Below are 23,228 nucleotides of genomic sequence, written 5' to 3' on the forward strand. Positions count from 1 at the left end.
GAAAAAAAAAGGGACACCTGGAAAATGCACCAACTTAAAAAAAAAAAAAAAAAAAAAAAAAAAAAATCCCGCAGTCGACTATTTTGAGGAAACCCACCGGCTAACAGCTGAAACACAAGCAGGCACTGCTGTCACAAAACCTTACAGGAGGAATACCTGCAAAAGAATAGTTCATCGTGGGTCATCGGCAAGTCAAACTACTTTGAGAGAAGACCCCCCCACCACCACACTCATAAAAACAAAACTAATAGCCTCTAATGGGTTTTTGGTGGCTGTTTCAGAGGGGTGACTGCTGCGAGCACCCCATGCCTTTGATGTCTAATTGAATACAATTAAAGAAATGTCTAGCTGGATAAGGAGAAGACCACATGCAGCCTGGAGGAATCCCCTGTCCAAAAACAAAACAAACAAACAAAAAAAATGGTAGGAGCTTTCTACCCGTGGATATCCGTGAGCCACAAATAATATCAAGTGCTGTATTAAATCCTTATGTAGGCCTGTGAGAAGGAAGATAATAGTCTCTGTACTTCCACGTACAGTATACAAACACCGGGGACAGCTTCAGCATATTGAACTCGCAGTGTCTCATAGGTCCGCCTCTTCATACGAAAGTAGCAAATCCCATTGCATCAAAAAAAAACACACACACACATTCGTGTCTTCCTCCGTTTGCTCTAATCCGTCTCCGACCTATATCAGCCGATATCCGCCTACTTTCTAAATGAAGTTTTTAAAAGTCAGCTTTTTTTTTTCGTGGCTCGGTGTGTTACTGTATCCTCCTGTCATATCAGCTGCTCGCCGGCTGATGCAGACTAGGGAAGGAGAGCCGACCGGGGCGGAAGTCAGTATGCAAAATGGTTTGACATCAGGAGGAGGAGAGGAGAGGAGAGAGAGAGAGAAAGAGAAAGAGAGAGAGAGAGAGGGGGGGGGGGGGCTTTACATTTGGCCCCGACTACTGCCGCGTGTAGGACGGGATACTTTATAAGCGGTGACACCGGGAGAGGTTTTGTTTTTAAAGGGGGGGAAAGCATTCAGCGCATCCCTTCCCTGCTACCCCACCGGCTTTCATGCGGTGGTTATCAGACACACACCTCGCTGGCGCCGGGTGTGTTTTTTTTTTTTTTTTTGGTTGTTGTTGTTTTTTTTGGCCGAGCTGGAGCTTGAGGGGATTCTTGAGCAGATAAATCCTCCTCAGAAACGCTCTTTTTTCCGGTCATGCTGACGCGGATAACGATTACCCGCTTCATTGTTCTCCACTTCCCGGCTCCGGGCCATCCAAGTTTGCCTCCCGGTTGAGCGCTCTCATTGGCTGGAGTGTCCCAACATGGCAGAGTCTGATTGGCTGCTTCACACAGCAGTTGTTGCATCGTTTTGAAGACGCTCAGCGCGGGAAATAATGTGATATTAAAGGATAATTCCGGGATTTTATGCATGTTAAAACTTGTTATTTACTCTGAAGCCATTTTCTATTCATTTTAGAGCAATGTCGGTACATACCAAGAGATTCTGCGCCCCCTATATTACTAACACTAATAATAGAAATATGAGTAATGATATTATTTTTCACAGCACGAAGAAATGCACTGATGAAATGTGACATAAACAACATTACCTTAATTTCTGTGTGTAAAAAACACATCCATCCAATTTTTTTTACATTTTAAAGATCCCCTCCAGACATATTTTAGGACAAATAAAAATCCTCTTCTTCGAATAATAAATTGTGTCTGACGTGTTTGTCCACAAAAAATTCCTTAAAATTGCATCTTCTCCTTCTACCTCATTAAAAATACAGAATCTATGAATATGCAAATGTGTTTAATTTCAAAGTTTTAACTGCTGGACACAGTACTTCACTGTAAAGTCTGTTCTCAGTGTATGCGCACTGGAGGTTTTAAGTTTCCACATTCTATTTGTATAATGGAAATTGTGTACCGGACCTTGATTGGCTCCAAACTAGTCATGATGTCATCACCTTCTTCCTTCAGTAGGTGAATGTGAAAACCAAACATCCAAATGACAGAAGAACACATTTTTGAGTGGAGGGGGACTTTAAGATAGGTTTGAATGAGGTGTAGACAGATGTAAACTTCCCAGTAGTATCACCAAAAATAAAAATAAAAATCTGGAATTCCGGTAAGCTTTTTTTTTTTGTCAACAAAAAAACCTACTACACTCATCCACAGCCTCTTTTGAAACCAGGGTTTCCCGTATGGGTGCCTCTGACTGTCATCCCATGCAAATGTGTTATTGGTTCATTTCAATATTTGGCTGTTTGCTTCCTGGTGCCAGAACTTTTCATGTAAAGGCCCCGACAAACAGCTGGCACTATGAGGAATATAAACTCCAGAGAGTATTTGTTGTTGGATAAGAATCGGTATAAATCTTCAGGGGAAACCTAAAGTGCCATTTTCAGTGAACATTAAGATGCTTCATGCAGCCATAATGTCGGACACAGCTTGATGTAGAGATTAAAGCCTAAAACAGACACTATGTCTGTCCAAACCTCACATTGAATTATAGTTTAATCACATTCATGTATGCAAGGCATTCTGAATCTCTCTCCTAAATGCTACTCCGTCTTGTGCTTGTTCAACTTTCATGTTATACTCTTTATACCTTTACCTACTTCTGTACCATGATTGGTGGTTGATGTTGCTTCTGAACACAAATGAACTTTAAATAGAGGTCAACCATTTTTACATACTGCAGCTTGAATTATCTTAATAACTTTAGATACTGTTGCTGGTCAATCTTCAAGAGTTTTTTTTTTATAACCCTATTAAACATGTTTCATATGCATTTAAAGTCAACATAGGAAAATTAGTTCTTATTTTATTCTTTTTAAATTGCAACATATCTAAACACACCCTGGACTAAGAGCAGGCATTACAGTGTGTCTTTGTACTGTTTAAATTGATATGTTTGAAAACCTAACCTCATAGTCGTGTCATTTTATATCTTTAGTAATGAGAGCACAGAGCCAAATCAAACAACTTGCTGCTGCTATCCAAATACTTATAAGCTCGGTGTGAGCGCGGCACCGGATTAGATGGCAGCCTGATACAACTTTCAGCGACAGCCAGCTTCAGAGTGTTGATGGACAGAAAGCACGTCGCCCTGCAATGCAACGCATCAGCCACCAGGAGGGACCGTCGTATGAGCGAAACCACACAGCAGGATCACGGTTGTCTCAGGAGAAACAGACTTCTGGGGGCCAAAAGGAGGTGCATGACTGATAAAAGAGTCGGCCGTGGGAGTTCTAGTAAACAGGTGGCAGATGTAGCAGGAACCGAGAGAGGGAGAGAGAGAGGGAGAGAGAGGGAGAGAGAAGAAAGAGAAGAACAGCATAATTCGATACAAGCCCGCAGAGGGGGCAGAAGGGAGGAAGGCAGCCAACAACGAGGGAGGAATAGAGCAGATGCTACATGTAGGAGGAGGGCTGTAGGGGGGAGGCAGACGGTCAAGTCCCTCAATGCTGTTACCTGTCACTTACCCATTCTGTCCTCTCTACAAATGCCTATGGTAAGCTACTGTACGCCCTGAGAAATATTCAACTGGAGAAACAGGAAAGATCAGACATCTATATTGACATTTCAAGGTATTTTAAGGTTTTATACAATAACCTGGAGGAGGTGATTCAACATAACTTTATTTCATTTAAAAAAATGTCTTATTTGAGGTTGCAAAAAAACACTGCGAGATGTTGGCGTTGACTGGCAAAGAATACTGTTTGACATTGAAATAAATAAATAAAGTTGATTGCATTTAAATCAAAGGTAACATAGACTGCATTTCTTCTTTAAAAACTGTACAAAATAGGTCAATACATTCAGAAATTAAATGCATAATTTAAAAATGAAATAAAACACTGGCACTGAAGGTGCTAAGCTTCCTTTAAATGTGCAGTTATATGCAATTTCTTCATAAATACAATAAATTATGTGTAGACACAGCAGCTTCTAATCGTATAAGTTACAGTTTAATTCAGTTTGTGGCTTTTGATTATTTCTCGCGACATGCTGGCACAGGCTAGCGCTTCCAATCTCCTCATTCATCAGCAGCAGCATTATCTAATAGTGTTATAACAAGCAGGAGCTACAGAGCCGAATAAATTGCAAGAGCTAATTAGCACTTCATTAGCCAAGCTTGGAGACATTACTGTTGTTCTCTTCGCACGCTCCTATCGCAGTACAATTACTGCTTCATGCAACTCATCTCCTAATGAGCTTCTCAGCTGATCCGAGCACTGCGGTGCATATCATCTTTCCTGCAGAGCATATGGCTTAAGGAGGTCAGCTTAACCTTACCGGCCTGTAGGCTATACTTATGAACTGTTTAATATCTACTAATATGATACAGGGGATTCACTATTTATGGTGCGTACATGCTAAAAGAGGAAATTGGCGTTTTGCTTGAACAAGTGCAAGATGAGGTGCCTGTGTAGGTTCTCCTTCATTATTCCTTGACACATTAGGCTGACGTTTCTTGATGGATGACCAGTGGTGTTGGTGTGGTTATGGCATGACAGAGTGGCATTATTGTAGTGTCTCTTTATCCTCCGAGTGGCGTGTGCAGTACGTATCCCGACGCATACGTACTGTGGTCTCCGTGCTCCTCAGATGGCGGTGGCAAATAGAAAGATCTGGATGAGCGGCATGACCTTCAAGGTTGAAAGGTCGGCGAGGACAGCCTGCAGTGCGGTTGTCAAACAAAACAAATAAGAAACTTGTTTAACTTTCACACCCCTTCCGACCGAACCCTTCCCCACCAAGCCCATGAGAAGGGCTGTAAAGCACACCCTCCTCCCCCCACCTTCCAAAGACATATTTCAGGATTTAAAAAAGCACCACACAGCGCGACACACATAATGATGATGCAGAATCCTTGGGAAGCGACAATCCATGCTTAAGAGTACGCCGTTCCCCACCCTGTCCTTTTGGGTTTGGTGGGAGATTAAATTTAGGGACCCTATCATGTTTAGAGAGCGGGTCTAATATTTCAACACTGGGCCTGAAGTTCTAAATATAAGATGAGGAGCAGTAGACCTATGTTATGATATCTTCTCTCTGCCGGGGCAGGTGGTAAATGAGCAAGCAAATAGTGCCGGCCAGCATCTTAGAGCAGCAGACCAGCCTGTCGCCCCATGAGTCACAGTGTAGGTTAAACCCCCCTCACACTCAAGGGAAGGGGAAGAGAAGGGTCATAGCATGGTTTACTCATGGTTTCAGTCATATGATAGCGGGACCAAAGTATGGGAGCGGGTACGGTATACAGTGCAGGCATGCGCAAGAATTACATTACAGGTTACTGTAATAATAACGTAACATGAGTGACAGTGCAGAAGCTAACGCAGGATGCACGTATCCAGCTTTCAATTGTGCTTTTGCCAAATTTGCATGTCAAAATTAAAAGTTGCAACAAAGTGGCATCGAGATATGGAGTGTTTGGAGGCGTTGGTGGTACACAGGGTGGGGTAAGAGGGTGAGAAAGTCCAGCCGGCCATTTTTTTTCAGACATGTAAGCAGAAGACTGGGTTACTGGTGCTCGATGGTCATCAACAGCTATTTACAGCCTTCCAGGCTGTGGGGGACTGGAAATCGGAGTTTCACACGCACACACATACAAGTCCAGTGTGAAATGAACATACCTCAGCTGAGGCCAGTGATGTCACTTCCATAAGGTTCTCAGCGCGGAAGGCAAACACGGCAGCTGCAAGGACTGGAGGAGCGGTGTGTTTGTGTTGGAGGGCAGTGGATAGGGAAGGATAGAGGGGGGGAAGGATGACGAATGGAGAAAGAAAAGGATATGATATAAACAGCAGAGGGAGGTTGAGATAAAGAAGGATAATAGAAGAAAGGATGGGAAAGAGGATCATATAATAGAGAGAGGAGAGGAGAGAAGCAAATAAGATTATAATAATCTCATGGCAAATGTCAAGGTTGTTACTGCGGAGTTTGAACGCAACATACCTGCAACTATCTCCAGTGAGTCGTATCCCAGGATCCGATCCCAGAGGAGAAGCAGCTGGTCAGTGGAAAGATAGCCAGAGAAGGCGCGAACCATCCACTTAAAGGCTATACGCAACCTGAGGACAAAACCATCACTTTTGGTTACATAGTCTGCACACTAAAGAAGGCGTCCAGAAAGCTTTAGATTTCAGTGAATAACATTTATTCTCTATCACCTGACCTGAACATCTTTAAATCTTTTTTTTAACTGTTTATAAATTGGTGTCTTATCAGCATGTAACTGTCAGTGAAACTACTGCATCCTGTGTCACACAGCACTGAAGAAGTCTAGTTTTATATTTTGAAAATTGTGATTTCATCGAGCTACCACAAGATGGCAGTAGCTAATAACTGTAGGACTGCACCAAGACTGCTGATTTGAACAGTGGGAGTATGTTTGTGAATCCTAAACCAAATAAACAACAGCTAAGCAAAGAAATGCATTTAGGTAATTGAAGGATTTAAATTAAGAAAAAGTGTATTTTATGGTCAGTAGTGGCACTGCTTTAATTCTCTTAGAAGTCTCTAAGAGACACAGACACACATGCAACGCAGCATTCAACATGACAAGTTTCCATGGCAATGAAATGTCACAGAACATTTCCTAATACATATGGAGGACTTCATTTCAGTAGAGTGCTTGGGACTTAAGTTTTGAGCATAAAGACTTTATTAGGGCGGTTGAATTAGTCTTTTAAGCTCCTCATTTGCCAGTGACGTGGCGGTGTGCAGACTACTTACGGCTGCGCCCCGATCTGTCGAAGGTGATAGAAGAGCTGAGGCAGGTAGGCCTGGAGTAACCGCTCAAACTGCAGGCACAAAGACACTATACCCTGCGGGAGCACACATGATAATTACATGCATTAAGGTACAAGTACGAACACGACATTTTGACCTTGACATTTAGCAATCACGCATGAAAGCTTACCGAGTGAGAGGAGGAGATGGAGTGCAGTCTGAAGAAGTAGCGGCTGTACATTTCCCTGAATACGCTGTACAGCTTGGACGGCTCGTTGTACAAGAAACACAAAGGTGCCACTGCGGGACAAACACACACATGACCACAAATGCACCCCGTTATATCCTGCTCATACAGTGTTCTTCCAGCATTGAACGTTGCAAGAGGTGCAAAACATACTCACCATACATCGAAAATCCATGAAAAGGGATTACACCTGTTTTCAAATGAGAGTTAAATAGAGTTAAATATATTGCAAGCAGCCCGGTGGTTACATTTTTCCCGTCGGTATCAGAACACAGAAAATAATATGATGTGAAAGTCAACATGAAGCTCACCGTTGGGAGGATAAACAACAGCGCACTCGTCATCTCCTACTTTCCCTGCGAGACAGACACAAAGACATCGAGATGACCAAGATCTAGAGCACCATGTCTGGAGTTACTACTCACACGTACATACGCAGGTGTTTGACATATTAAGGTCATCGGAGTGGAGTGGCACTGCTCTGATGTGATGTGGGCTGAAGTGTGTGTGTGTGTGTCCTTGGTGTAGGGTTCATCATCTCACCCTGGATGTAGGATTTAGGAGGAGTGGCACTGTTGTATTTGAAGTGCTCCAGGACGGCGGTGTCCCGGGAGAAACACAGCAACACCTGGAAACACGCAGGTTTGGTATTAAACATGCTCTCACACACACACACACACACATTTATCTGGATCAACTAAAATAAAGAGTAACTGATATTGGATTCAAAGTTTACAGGGCTGCAACCCGAACATATTCAGTTTACTGTCATAGAAGACTAAAGAAACTCACATTTAAGATGCTGGAACCAGAGATTTTTGTATTTTTTCTTCAAGAAACAATTCCAAACTATTTATTAATTATCAAAAAAGTTGGCGTCAATCAACTAATCCATTCATCGACTAATCATTGCAGCTCCAAAAGTTTACAGACCCTCCGGTGCTTTAAGTAACTAGTGACCTAACAAAGCAGAAACAAGGCCTCTCTCTCACTAACATAAGAGGTAGAAGCAGACAGGAACCTTTGCTGTATGGATTACACACATGATATGTAACATTATCCTTGCCTGGCGACAGTGGACAGGGATGACAGTGGCTAATACGCTTTTATTTGTTCGGCAGCTGGTGATGGCCTTGAGTGGCCTTGCTCCCTCTTGGGTAAGAATTCAATCATAACGGCACACCTGGAGCCAGCCTTTGGGGAAGTATTGAAGCAGATAATAACAAAGCCTCGAGTGGCTGCTTGTTTCACAAAATGACCGTATAAGTGGGAGCTCATTCCATTACAATCCCATTTCTGGCTCTTTTTGAGAACCAATTTCATTTCCACCGGCCACTTTAGATGAATTACACTGGGGGGGGGGAATCATCAAAATGAGACCGGCAGCAATTTATACAGCCTCATTGACAGGAAAATACCAAAAAAGGATGGCAAGGATGTCTCTAGAGTGCCTCTTGTCTGACCTTAAAAACTTAAAATCAGCTTCTGCTGTCCAACTTAAAGTGTTTTTATGTTTGTGATAGATTGTATAATTTGAGGAATTATCTTTGGACAGAGCTAAATACATTTTGTTCTCTTATGATCTCTTAAAACCACCAGAAGTGGATGTAAACAGGCTTTCCCTTGACGTAGAAAGAGCAGAAAAGCATTTTACTTGGTTTTTGGTGGCTACCTAAATGGGAATCAGACTTCTCTTCAAACATTACTGACAAATGAAACTTCTTAAGTGTTCTTGGAGTGTACTTAAGGACTTTCTATAATTTCCACTTGGATAACTTCTCAAGTTCATGACAACACCTCTATGAATCCAGGTTCCATCCCGCGATAAGTGGATTCTTTCACTACCTAGTGAGTTTACCATCAGCCAATATTGACAGTGATACAGGAGCTTTGTTCTTGCTACACGCATGTGCTCAATGGTTAGCCCCCAAGGAGCATGACACATTAACTGCCGTCAAATAAACCGGTTGCTGAGTGTATGTACTTGTTTATCAGCTGGGCACATAAGGCAAACAGAGTAAGGATTAGCAGAGAAGCTAATAATAACAGGTTGTACTGGAAGACGGATCCTTATAGATAAAGAGGAATGCTGTCTCACGGAAACTGAGTGAAAAGAAGAAACCTTTATTGTTGTCTAGTAGAATAAATGTGGTTGGTTTTTAGGCATTGTGGGAGTCCATGTGGTTTGCACAGCTTCCCCTTTGCTAATGTAAGTAGGAAATATCACGTTAACAGATACAAAGGGCTTCCTTATTATGTTAAAATGCTAAAATGATTTCTTAAACAGAAAAAAAAGCTATTACCCTTAAAAAAACATAATTAACTAAAATAAAAATCTTCAAATGATCTTCGCTCGGTTGAGGTCACATAATTATGGTTAAGTCATGACAGATGGAGAGCTGAGCTGAGAGAAAACAGAGCTCACCTGATAGAGGAAATCTTCAAAGACAAAGTAGTAGTCGTCATTACTGGCGGTGAGCTTCACATCCTGTCGGGCGAGGCATTTGGAATTAAATTTGATCTCATAATGAAGAAAAATGCACGTTAAACCGCTGCGGCTTGCAAATGTCAGTTCATTCACATTATGTAAGAAAAGCTTTGTTTACCAAAGGTGTACATAGAGTGATGGTTCGAAGCTAATCGGAAAATACAAAGAAAATTTTTTCCAGGAAATAACCTAGTATCAAAGTTTACGTTAGCAAGAAAAACGTTCTGTGGACGAGACTCCAAAATTCCACCAGGAAACAAAAGCTTTCAGTATTAAAACATAACAAACATTGATAAACATGCCTTATAGATGAGGTTGTCCACCAGCAGCTCATGTTGGATGACTCCAGCCTTTAGCTGTTCATAATGCATCACGTCCTGAAACGGCAAAGATCCAACATATTTTAGTATTTGTGCAACAACGAAACTCTTCACAAATTAAAATTGCTGTTTACGAACTTAAGTGTTAATTGTAGAATGCAATTTTCTGGACAAAACCTACTGATTTTCTAATAATTATCGTAACTAAGAGGGAATGTTTCACCTCCTTTATTATTTAAAAATCCATCACCCACATTACGGATACTATTAAATCAACTTTATGTATTCTTTCTGACGCTGTCGACAGCAGGATTAAACCAAAGTTAATGGATGGGCAGCGTGTTTCCGACAATGTGGCTAAACTCAAACGTGTCTCCGGTTTGAGACAGGTTATCACGAGTGAACGAGAGGAGAGGCAACGCAGTGATAAAAATGTCCTCTGCGACAGCTGCGGAGCACCCTGGCGATGACCGGTGCTGCGGATGTTGATGAGAACAGAAACAGAGATGGTCTTTTGTGACAGCTGAGGTACAACGTTGAGACCGTTGCGGTAATATGGACAGCGTCAGTGGGAGAGTTCTGCTTTACACTTGAAGTTGATTATATATCTTGGAAACGAGGGTCGCAACAGTTCACTAATGCTGTGTTTTTACAGAATAAAATTGATCTGAAAATGAGGCAAAATGGCAGAAAAATGACCCAAAACTCATGTATGAACTTGATGAACTCATTCAAGTTATTTTACTTATTTAACCAAAAGAGGAATAAATATGTTCCAGATTTCCTCTTCACTTGTTTTGGATGAACAGGCAAAGGACGTCTATCAACAAGATGCAACTTAGGCGATTTTTCATTCATTACCCAGAAAAACAGTGAGAAGTATTCACATCCTGTCACTAGCCGGCTCTGTTTAATGTGTTTGCCCTCATGCAGTCTGGAGCCCTGCGAACACTCTCCAGACCTCAAGTCAGAACCGTGTAACTCTCCCTCAGAAATCAATCTTCCCATCACATGCATTGTTTTATCGACTTGGCCTCAGCGGGAGACTCTGGACTCCAGCGCCGTTTATACTGTGCTTTGCCACACAGGCAGCCAGCCTCTCTGTTTGGCCTAACTGTGCTAAATCGCAAGCATTTGATTATCTTAGCATTTGACCACCCGGGACAAGCAGCAGTGAGCTTAAGTAAACACCACCAGAGCTAATATACAGATCATGCTGAACTTGTAGATCAGCTGGTGATGCATATGTTGGCCATATGTAAATGCCGAGATACAAAATAAACAGTACAGTTAGGATCCTTCGCTGAAACACCATTGAATGTGAAAAACAGCTGCAGAATGAAAACTTCAGCTTGTAGAAAACATGCAGTTTGGGAATCAGTGCAGCTGTGTGTGCACGGCTACTTTATAACAAACACTGACAGCTGACGGCCGCCACTGGGTTGCAACTCAGACATGATTGTGTCTGTGTATTTGCATTTAATACCTGTGGCTGGTTAGTGGAGTTAAGGATGAGGGCCCAAAGGTCAGCCCGCAGGCCTGTGGGACAGCCCTGCCTGCTGTACTGCTGCGCTGCCGCGCTGTCCTGCTCCACAACCACTAGACGAGAAACAGACAAAGAGTAAGACACAGGAGAGAAAGAGAGACATTGACAGATAGTCAATTTTCCTGGATGGAGCTTTATATTGAAAGGATAGGTTAACAGTTGTCTGTTTTTCTAGCTGTAATCATTCCTCCTGTTCAAGAGATCCCTTCATAATGTTTTTTCAGTGTAACTGATGGGGGACAAAATCCACAGCTCTCCTTCCGTGCAAAAATCTATTTCAAAGTTTATTTGAAGCTAATATGAGGCTTAAGCTGTCAAAATTAATCAAATCAAGCTGATATATTTCAAAGTTTCTGTCTTTTTGGTGCCAGTTTCCCTCTTTTTGCTACGATCCTTCCAATGCAGCTGAACAGGAAAACGCTGTCCGTTGAGACAAAGAGAGAGAATTTTATACCAAAAAAAGACGAACCGTGGAAGATATCCACTTTAGATATCAGACAGCTGAGGTCTCATACTGTACGTAGCTATTGTTTGAAGACAGATATGAGAGTGTCATTAATCTTCTCAACTCTCGGCGAGAAAGTGAAAAAGCGTTTTTTCCCAAAATGTTGCAAAAGTATATGTTTAAGTCATTTATCAAGCAAAAATACCAAACATTGACTGGTTTCAGTTTTCTCAAACGTGAAGATTTGATGCTTTTGCTGCTATTTTATAGTATTTAAATTAAATATCTTGGGGTTTTGCACTGTTGGTCCGACTAAACAAGTTAGAAAGACATTTTAGAGACTTAACAAATATGAGGAAAAAATAATCAACAGTTAATTGATCAAGAAAAGTATCCTAAATTGCAGCTCTACCAAGTTTTGCCTTATATCTTAATGGAGAACCACACATAAAACACTGCAAGAACAGAAGATCCTGAAATTTGAATTGCTTATCTAGGACGTGTGTGAATAACAAGAATCAATAAGAAGCCTGATTTCCCGGCAGAATCCCATACTATATACAAACAACGGAGTCATACGGAGCCAAGTAAGTCAGCTGGGAAAACGAACACCTGCACGTCATCAATGGCCGCACGACAACAAGCAGGCAGTCCGGCTCTAAAACTATTAAGAGGTTTGTTTTCTCCATGACAACTCGGAAAAGATGATTTTCCATTTGGACGGAAGATGCGTCCAAAAAAGAGATGTCAGATATTTGTCAAGATAAATCACGGAAAGCGCTACGAATGTGTCAATTAGAAATGATGTCACTGATTAATCTAAAAAGGGATTAAGCGTGAGCCAGCTGCGGCGTAACAACACAGTTTCATTCTATCCCTCTGAAAATGTATAAACGCAACAATCATAACACAGACATTCCTAGAATGGTAATTATTACATAATTTTCCAAAACCGTCAGGCAGATGCTGCAAATAAACTCCCACTAACAGCTCCATTCTACCCTAAATCTATGTTGTGACAGTAGCCAAAAACACACAGCCCTTGACTTAAGGTGCTGGCCAGTCATAACATAAACGAACACACTCCTTGCCTCTTAAATTTCCTATTTGAGTGCACTTAACTCTTGGCCTGGAATATGACTCGCGGCTCGGGAGCCAACCACTGGTGAAATAGTGGACTGAGGGGCCTTGTGGCTGTGTATATAAAATACAGCCTGTGTTTTTAAGACTCTTGTCGATTTGATGTCTGATTGGTGTCCATAGTAAGCTCGGTGTTTACACTGGTTTCATAACGGAACAATGAGTTAAAGCGTCCCTCTTGCCAATTACTGCACCTGAGAGAGCTGACGTTAGGGATTTTCTGTGTGTATGTGGTGGTCGGCGCGTGAGTCAAATTGATATTTCTAAATATACTGGATGTGTTATTTCCATTCATATATACTCTATATACAGTTATATGGATATCGTAATCTTTTATGTCTATAATTAGTATTTACCCCCACTTCAGGTTTGATTCTTTTAAAACACAGAGTCACAGTGGATTAAATTAGATGTTTTTGATACTGATCTCCAGAAAAAAATACTCTTTGATGTAAAAATAACATTGAATCTTTAAAAACATGTCAAAATTAAGAACAAAGTACACAAAAAAGACTTGAGGCTACAATTTTAACTAAGTTGCCTGCACTAAATATTAATTTAAAGGAAGAAAACTTGTTTATGTGGGTGAATATCGTTGTTAAAGAAGTACAATAAAAGAAACAGGAAGATATTTTAATATAAAAGAACCCAAAACATTAAAAAACATTAAAACAACTAACTTAACACTTTTACTGTCTTACCTTTTTTCCCGATCTGAACATACTCGCTTTCAAACAAGTCTGCAGAGCGGTAAGAAAGAATGAACAAAACAGATGCATCAATTATCGTCTGGCAGTGGCGCAGTTTTACAAACTGATGCTATCTCTTTGAATTACAAACACAGAGCTGGTGGATTCTATTTAAAGCCCAAACACCAGACTGTCACACTGTCAATACCTGGACTTAACAGAGATATTGTTTGAGAAATCCCAGACAGCCATGTGGTGCAGGCAGAGCGACGCTGGCTAGTGTTTTACACACCATTAAACCCCGGTGTTCATTAGGTAAACTATTTGTTTTCAGGATGTTTCTGATGAAATGAAAACTATGTACTGATCCCATTAACAAGTACTGTCTGTGTAGTCAAAGACTGATATACAGTTGCTTACTTCTCTTGGACCATAAACCTCGACTGTTGTCCTAAAACTATTAAAAACACATCAGTGAGGCTCGGTGTTGCATTGGGTGACATGCTCCTTAGTTTAATCTGCAGTTTATTACTGAGTCCATCCCACATACACCACCCTGCTACTGTTATTACTCACTGGAGTACCAAATGTGAATTAATCCACGGCTGAAACACGTTGGTTATTTCATAGAATTTGTTGACATGAAGAAAAATATTGCCAGCCTTGTCCTTAAATCACTCTTAAATCCCCTTCAGGTTTGACACTGAAATGTAGCTAAATATTTAGCGTCTGGCGTTAACCAAGCTTGTCCAAATGTCTGTATATTATCAGTATGTATTTGATAAGATAGAAAGTGCACAATGTCAACGAATGATTAACTAGGACTGGGCGTGAAGAAGGCCATTTGCATTTTTTTGGTCAATACCTGGATGGATGTGTGCATGGTCGTCAATCCCCAACTGCCCGGTGGTGAGGTTCAGCTCTGAGTAGGCCTGTCTCTGAAAGTTGAAGCAAAAAAAAAGCTCTTCAAATCAAAGGGTCGTTTCTTAGCGCAGCTGAATAGAAGCCTTTGCGATGTGCATTGAACCCACAAGGTCATTAATGGACAAAACACTTGCAGCTACATCACATCCATGGGTGCCTACCAGCTGTGGAATGTCCCTGACGTTGAGGGGAACCTGGATGAGGCCCCAATGGCTCCTGGCACTGACGTCCTCGCTGCTATCATGGTTGGGGTTCCTCAAGCTGATTAACACCTGCATAGAAAATGTAATAAATAGGCCTCGTCTTTAACACTACATAACTTAACAATCTGAACAGCAGGAAATCCGCTTACCTCCAGGAAGTCTTTGGGGGCATAGACAGGCCTGAAGCGAGTTAAGTCTGCAAAGATACAAAGATATTAATGTATCTATAATACATTAGTAGTTAGTATCACTTTCTGTACAAAGGGCAGTTCTCCAGATGACACATCTATGTACACATACCACTCGATGTTTACATATGCAGTTTCAGAACAATTTTAACAGCTTTACAGTCCAGACTACACGAATGTATCCAGCCGTGAAGTTTATTTCATTCGACTTGAACCTGAATGTACTTCTGAATACATTTGTGACACTTGACTTCAATTTGTGCAGCCAGATCTGGCAGCTTCTCCAAAAGTCATAAGAACAGTACCGGACAGCTAACCCAGCTTTAAGTGGGACTTCCATCTACTCTTTACGTAGCAGGGCAGTAAATTCAAGTGCCGTGTCATCCCTGGAACGAGGGCACATTAAGATTTGGACGGAAGGAGGTGGGGGTGGGAGGGGGGAGGATGCCGCTCGTTATCACAGCTCCGTCCAAGGAGTCTGGACAGCTTCTTTATTCACAGTCCAAAGTGTTTATAGCCTGGGGACGGCACACAGTCCTAAATGTTATTATATGCCACTGGGCTGTGATAGCATTGTTAGGACACGAGGTTACCGTGCAGTTTGCACATGTACTGCTTTGAAGTACAAACGGTTGGTTCATTGAGAGCCACCGCTGAGGTTTTCATAATGCAGGAGAGGGATGTGTCTTCTGAAACTGGATGCTAATAAATACCACATTTGCATGCAGAAATACATTCCCCTTAAAATTTATGTTTAAAAGACTCCACCGACCACCAGTCTGGTGACCTCACTTCTTTCTAATTCCACAACACCAGGTTGTTTTCATTGTCAGACTTGTTTTCAGATGTCACTTGAAGCAATTAATCAGACTTCATGCAGCTCCATCTGGAGCAAAAGAAGGTTGTTTACAGTTTCTTTCACATATGCACTAGCATACTTTTACACTAGTGTCACTTCCATCGAAAAACGCATTAGGAGGGGATCTTTAAAAGGCCTGTATGAACAGGAGGACTGATTACAGCAAGCAAAACCTGTTTAAATGATCATGCAGGTATCTGACTATTTTTTTAAGACATACTTGAAAAATTGTGAACCTATCCTGTAACGTACACTTGAGCTGGGCATATAACTATCAAATGCTCCATTTTAGCAGCTTGGTGGCTAATAATTAGCACTGCTCAAGGTGTCTATGTGTCCAAGTATTTCTAGCATGAATTTTCATCCAAGGGCAGAGATCTCACCCTGGGAAGCCAGGTATAAGCAAATAACTCTCTGTCAAGACAGAAAAAACAGACAGCGACATCATACAACTTTTCCGATGTTGAAGAGTCGGGCACGGTTCCTAAGAAAACTTTCCCCCGGATGAATACAAGTGAAAAAGCAAACATGAGGTGGTAGATCTGGTTAAGAGATGAGTTAAAGTACACCGCTGTCTGACTGATGCGGCGGCGTACGGACACATCAACACTAATCTTTCAAAGAGGCAGACCCGCTCAGGGCCAGACCCCTGGGTAATGTCTTGAGACCTGGTTCATCTGTGCCCATCTCGTTCCATTTGTTGGCGAGCTCCTTCTGCTCCACTGCAGGCCTCTGCGGAGTGGGTGGAAAGATAGGGTTTCAACAAACAAACGCCACAAATGCCAAACAGAACCAATCTTGAAAATGCCACGTGCTTCTCTGGTCATAAATACAAGCTATCTGCTCACACAAACAAATAATAAAATGAATGCGCTGATTCCAAACACGCGCTTTCTGCTTATTAAAGTTTAAAGATACAGAACGGGTGCTAACGCTTCCTTTACTAGCTTTTGGCTAATGTCAAACTTAGCCAGCGCTCATAGCTTAGTCAGATCAGGGTTAAAATGATAAAAGATTGCCACCATATGTGAAAAACTCACTATTACTGAGGCTTCTGCACTATAAAAGACGTTGCCAGAGAACTGAAGAAGCTATTGTAATAACACTTAGCTGTGATTGACAGTATTTTACCATGCGAGCCAGAGGCACTCCCAACTCTGTACTCATGCTGTTCAAGCTTTTGAGGACACGTTTCTCCCAGCTGGCCTGGATAGGAGAGCACACACACACACACATTCAGCATCAGACACTGTGTAACAAATATCTAAGTAATAAGAAAAAGGGGGCCGCATCTCTGAATTGGGCAGACAAATAAGATAAGAGTCAAAGAGGCTGAAGAAGAACAAGTGAGGAGTGATGGAGATAAGAGGAGACTGACCTGTGCCTTGCGCATGTAGGCCAGAGGCTCTTTGAGATGCTCTGGAGGAGCCGCAGGATGGCTCGGGGGCAGCTGGCTGGAATAAACGAACACATGAGCAGGGATGGCAGGGTGTTACGGTACAATAGAAGAGTGGTTGATTACGTAAAATATATAAAAACGCCATTGTGTTTATCTAGTAAGTGACAGCTTTGAGGGATTGAAGCCTCGAATCATACAAATATACCATAAAAAAAGTAGGCAGTCAAACAAAAGGCAAATAAAGTTACTTTTTTTTTTCTTTCTTGAAAAACAGGAAGTCGGTCACCATTACTGCCCTGCACACAGAGTTCAAATGAGTCAGAATGAGTTTCCACCAGATGCAGGGCAATACTGAATGACTCAAGGTCTCAGTGCGTTAAACAACATTCAGTCTCATCTAAACACCTATAAGAGCACGTAGGGTTGACTAATGGCAAAAAGAGGGAGGTATTAGTGGATGTTAAATGTCATCCATTAAAAGCAAAGCCTCAAGAGAGCAATAACAGTATGTTACCCTTAAAGGTAAGAGAGTACAAGTACAGATGAGGGACGCTTTTCAAAGCTGTTTACTAGAGAACGAAATGTTTCCCAGCCATTTGATTCTAATAAAGATTCTTACTCATAGAGGCACATAAATCTGAATTATTATGGGTAATTATCAGTGTTTGATGTAAACCACCATGTAACGATCTCTTCGAGGCCTTTTTCAGGGTAGGGAGGGAGAAATAATTAAAAAATATGATATAATCATTCGAACCAAATAAACTGAGAGGGGCGTGTGTGAAAAAGAGAACACAAGCAAGACACGTCAAGTAGAAGCTGAGTTGCTGCAGGGGCAGATTTAGCCAGATCTGTACTGTACTGCACACACAGTATATGTAAGTGTGTGTGTGTGTGTGTGTGTGTGTGTGTCTCAGAGAACAATGTGAAGTACAGGTTTTAGTGCAACTTTGCATCCAAATTATGTAGAATACCTAAAACTCTAATTCTTCCTCTCTCTCTCTCTCTCTCTCTGTGGCTGAGCTAAACTGTGTAAACAACTTAGACTATATGAAGACAAAAACACTTTTCATGACACATGATAAAGCTCTAATGGGGCAGCTACAGCACATAAACACAGATCACAAGCACTCCCATCTGATAATAGTGGACATAACTTAGGCTTTAGGCAACAATACACCAAATGAAACTATCAGAATAAATACTGTATTTTGATAGCATGCAGTTCAGTTAACATAGTAAGGCACAATTAACTTCTGAGCCATCCCTCTCTTAGCTCTTGTTACAAGTCTAAACAAATGTGCGTGGGTTCATACTGCAGTCTGTGACTTTCAATGTTCATTTAAACCAGAAAGCAATAAAGGAAGCAAAAGAGTATAGTGTCTAGTGTTGGTGAGAGAAGAGACAAGGCTAAGGTCCTGTTAATATTTGTCACCTCTCCGGACAGTTAAAGACTCCCTCTACACATGTTTGAAGACATATAAAAATATTCTGCTTTGACAACTTTCAGATTACCTTGTTGAAACCTCTTAAATTTACATTTCCTATTACTGTACATACATGTAAGATACTCTAAGGCACTGCAAGGTGTTTAAGATATTAATTAACACACCTTTTGTAGAAGAGGCTCAGTCAAAATGATTCCTGCACTTGCATAAGGATGCATGAGCTGTGCAGCGTGCTGATGATGATGTACTTTTCATTAACTTGAGCAAGATTGCAACAAATGTTTTGGAGCAAATGTTGGACATTTGGTGTTTATTTTCCCTACTAAAGTGTGTGTAAAAAGTACATTTTAAAGTGAAATGTGTACATAAATTATTTATGCAGTTTAATGTTGTAATTATTTAGAAATATTCCACAATAACATACACAGCGTTGTGCAAAAGTTTTAGGCACTTTAGATGTTTAGATTCTTATCCGTGATGCAGTACCATCAGGAAGGCGTCTGACTGGTCACAAATATATTCTGCAGCATGACAACGACCATCCTAAAGAACCGTCTTCAGCGAAAGACAGCTCACTTTTAGTTTATTGTATATCTAACACACTAATCCCCTGTCACTCCAATGACAGCCAATCTGCACCTTTTCAAGTTTTACAACTGAAGTAAGCACGCAGTTTCCCTCGTATTGTCTCCTGAGGCACACTGAGTAAATTCCTGAGTGCATTTGCACACCTGCGTGCATGTTTTTACTATCTACCCAGTAAATTTCATGCATCATTTGTAATATTTAGTCACTAATGGGACAAGGCTCGACTGTAAACCACAGGAATCAAACACAGGAATCAAAACTGACTTGATTTTTAATAATTGCCTGTGTCAGTCTACAGGTTTGTCTGGTATGTTTGTGTATTTGCCAGAAAAACTACTTCAATCACTTACACGTGCAGTTCTCTGTATACTGCATTCTGTAGCTTTCTTTCCCAGCCTGTAAAACATTTTAAAAAAGCGTTAATATCACCAAACAGAAAGAGCAATAATAGGATAATTATTGTTTTAATACTGCAAGGAGTCAGCTGTGGCAGTTTATGTTTTTGTAAGGATGAAAATATCATATTAATGCGCACACCTGACGTTTTGAGAAAACTGCGCACGTCTTCTTTAAGAGATTCCAGTTTTATCTCGGGTTGATGTAAACACTCCTAAAAAACATTTGGGAGAGAAAACAGGAAAGTTTGACACATTTTATAAGTTTTGTGGCTCGTGTGCTTGCACTAAAATAGACACAGAAGCACCAATGCAACTGTTCACGACAGCAACCTGCTTCGCTCCGCATCGTTAGCCGCATGCTAACTCACTCACTTTGGCTTGTCTCTCTATCTGGGAGTGTAAATGGCTTCCTTTCAGCCGCTGGACGATCTGAGCGATGGTCAGAGATAACTCGGTGCCTTCGTCCATCGTCTTTGTCGCAACTCGTTCAAGTTTTGCGTCTGAAACGGCGCAGTTTAATTTATTGTACGTTAGCAGCATCCGGCGATGCAGCAGCCGCCCCCCCTGCAGAGGTTACTTAGCAACAGTCAGAGCGTTTGCAGGGGAAACAACGACCCGCTACTTTGGTTCCGACCTTCAAAGCTGTTCCGACGGTGTATTAAAGCAATGTCAGTTTATTTATCTTTCTTTTATTTATCTTTTTCTTTTATCTATTGAAATCTACTGAAAAGTTTCGAGTACATGATACAAATCCTCCACACCAGACTCTACAACTCAAAACAAACAAACCATACAACAAAACAATACTACAATAGGCCTATTTAAAATAACAATAATTCTACAAATAATTTTAAATCAACTTTATAATTATATAAAATGTCCTTTGTTGACCAGAATTTATCCAATGTGTTTTTAAAAGAGTTCACCACATCCTCTGGAAGATCATTTATAAGAGGAAGTGTGAAGTTTGTTTGTTTTTTCCTTTAGGTATAATTTTAAAGACTTCCCTCTTAAATCATATTTATCGTTCCACAAGTGGGTTACAGGCTCGGCTGTGACATCATATATTAAATGAACAGGCTTATAGATCTCAATCATGTCTCCTCTATGTCTCCTGGATGCTGAGTTGGTCATTGCAATTGTATCAAGGAGTGATCTATTAAAATTTCTCACAAAAATGGCTTTACAAAATAATGAATTAGTCACCAACATGCATTTCACATGTAATATTACATTTGAACTACACTTTATGGGCTATATGCTAGTGGTGGGATGGGACAAAGTAGACCTACATGTATTCAAATAGTTTATTTAAAAACAATTTGAAAGTACAGACTCTCAAAACTGTTCTTAAATACACTAAACTGTACAGCAGCCTACTTATATTGTACAGTAATTACTTAATGCCATTTTATACTTCATTTCAGGGGGGATATAGTGCTTTTTACTCCACTACATTGTTAGTAGCTACTTTTCTGATAATAATTTTCAGGATATAAAATGGATTGTTATAGATTGAACTACCAAACATTGTATAGAGTTGTTAAATTAGCTCCACCTCAACTAACAAAAACATTAAGATGCTGTTTACATAAGAACATTTTATAATGATACAATGAATACTTTTACTTCTTTAAGTACCTTCTTCTCATAATACTTTCAAACTTTTATTTATTTTATATTTAATCCTTACATACTGTTCATATTCTGACCCTTCACAGTATCTCCTCATAATTTGTCTCCATACCAAATGTCTGAACCACACATCTGTTTTTCATTCATAAATACCTCATCACTCATTATTAAATGGATGATTAATCCTTAATGAAGCTTTCAGAGAGCAGATAGAAAGTATTTTTCAAGTTTTTAACTATTTGGTTATGGAGAAAAAACATTTACAATCACACTACATTATTGTCCTATGAATGCTAAAACAGCACAAAAGGTCAAATGTACAAAAATGTGTGTCAGCTGCACAAAAATGTTTAAAAAGTTGGAATATTTTAATTTTTGCATACAATTTAAGACTAAAAGAATGGTGTTTAGGATGTTTTGACTGCTCTCAAATGTAAAAATGGGTCAAATTTGATCTGAACAGTATTTAAGGGTTAAGTAAGATTTTGATTTCAGGACTTTTACTTGTAATGGAGCGTTTTTACATTTTCATAGACTTGCTTGCACTTAAGTAAAAGATCTTAACACTTCGTCTACCTCTGATAAATTCAAATATTGTCACAAATGACCTCAAATGTTAAGTGATTTTTCACGTGATGAAATCACATAGGCAAGTATGTTTTTTGCACAATTCCCATATGAAAAAAAATCACATGATAAAGGCACATGAAGGTGGTTTTCACACATGAAATAAGGGGCATAAGGAAATTACCCAAATACTATAACTTCAGTTGTTTTTGTTTGTTGATGTTGATGTGAATCAGAAGCTCAGCTGTGCTCTTTTAAGCCGTTTCATCAACTCACCTGCTGAAACTGCACAGGCCAAGAAAATATAAAGGCAGTAACAAAAGTGATATAAGGGCAAAGAAAGCAAGTGAAGTTTTTCTGTTGGGAAAAGAAAATATTTTTGTTTGTCTATGCTAAGCCATAAGTCTTAAGTGCCATAGCATAGCCAAACCATAAGTGTCTTAAGTGCCTACTTAAATTGAGCTGTTTATGGTTTATTTCAGGATGTTATAATGTGAAATGTATTCATTTTGTTATAATAGGCATACTGTAATCTCTTCGAACAGCTTTACTCCCCAAGGCTTCCTTAAGGAGTTCATTAAACACAATAATAACTACTTGGCTCTTGCGGGGAATAAAATAACATTCAGAGCAGTTCTAACATGTGACTGATTACGTAATATTAGAGTTGGCATGTTTGGGCACTAATGATAACTTATCTCTCCACCCATCAGAACAATCACAGCTTGACACAATTAGGTCTCATAGTGATGCTGACATGCAGGAAACAACATGCTTTGAAACGTCGCCTACAGTAGATGCACAACTAACAGAACACTGCTGGCACTGAACGTCTGACATTTTAACCTTAATCCTACCGACTGTGGTCCCCAGAGGTTTACTTTTTGTCATATCTCACAGGTATTTTATTCTATCATTCCAATTCTTCATTACTTTGTCAATCAATTTGTTCCTAATGACTTCATAGCATTGTTTTCTGTTTCTGTTTTAAATAGTATTGGGGTTCTGGGGCACCTGAGTCAAAGGCACCCAATTCTACTCATGCAGTTTTAATAGATGGAACTATTTATTGAGTTCATGTTTGCTATGGGTCCTAATTTAAAGTATCACACAGGGCATGGAGGGCACTCAGTCATTTTGAAGGCTTTGTGGAAAGATTGTAATCAGGATAAAAGCTGCAATTTGTTCCTAAAATAATAATAATCTGTTTTTTTTCCCTAGATGATTACACGACTAATAATGTTTTGAGAAGAAATAAGTTAACATTTTGCTGTGATGGTTGTTTCTTACAGTCGTTTTTTCTTGGTGTGGTGGTGCTTGTATGTTAAATATGTTAGTAGGGTGAGGTTTAAATGAATTTAATTTCAATAATAATTTCAGTCACAGTAACTATTT

At 40.3% G+C, this 23,228-nt stretch overlaps 1 protein-coding gene across 1 annotated transcript; it reads right to left on the reverse strand.

Moving 5' to 3' along the window:
- Nucleotides 1-3,635: 3,635 nt before the first annotated feature.
- tbc1d19 (TBC1 domain family, member 19) lies at nucleotides 3,636-20,223 on the reverse strand. The gene is made up of 21 exons (XM_042400714.1): nucleotides 20,004-20,223; nucleotides 19,771-19,843; nucleotides 19,584-19,629; nucleotides 17,177-17,252; nucleotides 16,930-17,004; nucleotides 16,467-16,530; nucleotides 14,901-14,947; nucleotides 14,710-14,820; nucleotides 14,490-14,562; nucleotides 13,637-13,675; nucleotides 11,291-11,403; nucleotides 9,787-9,861; nucleotides 9,422-9,484; nucleotides 7,540-7,624; nucleotides 7,308-7,352; nucleotides 7,154-7,186; nucleotides 6,940-7,049; nucleotides 6,753-6,844; nucleotides 5,973-6,088; nucleotides 5,651-5,721; nucleotides 3,636-4,693 (listed from the first exon to the last, which is right to left on the reverse strand). The coding sequence occupies exons 1-21, from the start codon at nucleotides 20,169-20,171 to the stop codon at nucleotides 4,619-4,621; spliced, it is 1,650 nt and encodes a 549-aa protein (XP_042256648.1). The 5' UTR covers nucleotides 20,172-20,223; the 3' UTR covers nucleotides 3,636-4,618.
- Between the last annotated feature and the right edge of the window lie 3,005 nt (nucleotides 20,224-23,228).

Source organism: Thunnus maccoyii, chromosome 22 (assembly GCF_910596095.1).
Source record: "Thunnus maccoyii chromosome 22, fThuMac1.1, whole genome shotgun sequence".
NCBI lineage: Eukaryota > Metazoa > Chordata > Actinopteri > Scombriformes > Scombridae > Thunnus > Thunnus maccoyii.

Excerpts from the sequence above, each read along its gene's own strand:
- tbc1d19 (XM_042400714.1), bottom strand. The coding sequence starts at position 20,171 with ATGCTGCTAACGTACAATAAATTAAACTGCGCCGTTTCAGACGCAAAA. Across the intron at positions 14,563-14,709 it reads TCAGGGACATTCCACAGCTG|AGACAGGCCTACTCAGAGCT; the intron begins GTAGGCACCCAT and ends TTCAACTTTCAG. Across the intron at positions 6,845-6,939 it reads CCATCTCCTCCTCTCACTCG|GGTATAGTGTCTTTGTGCCT; the intron begins GTAAGCTTTCAT and ends GTGCTCCCGCAG.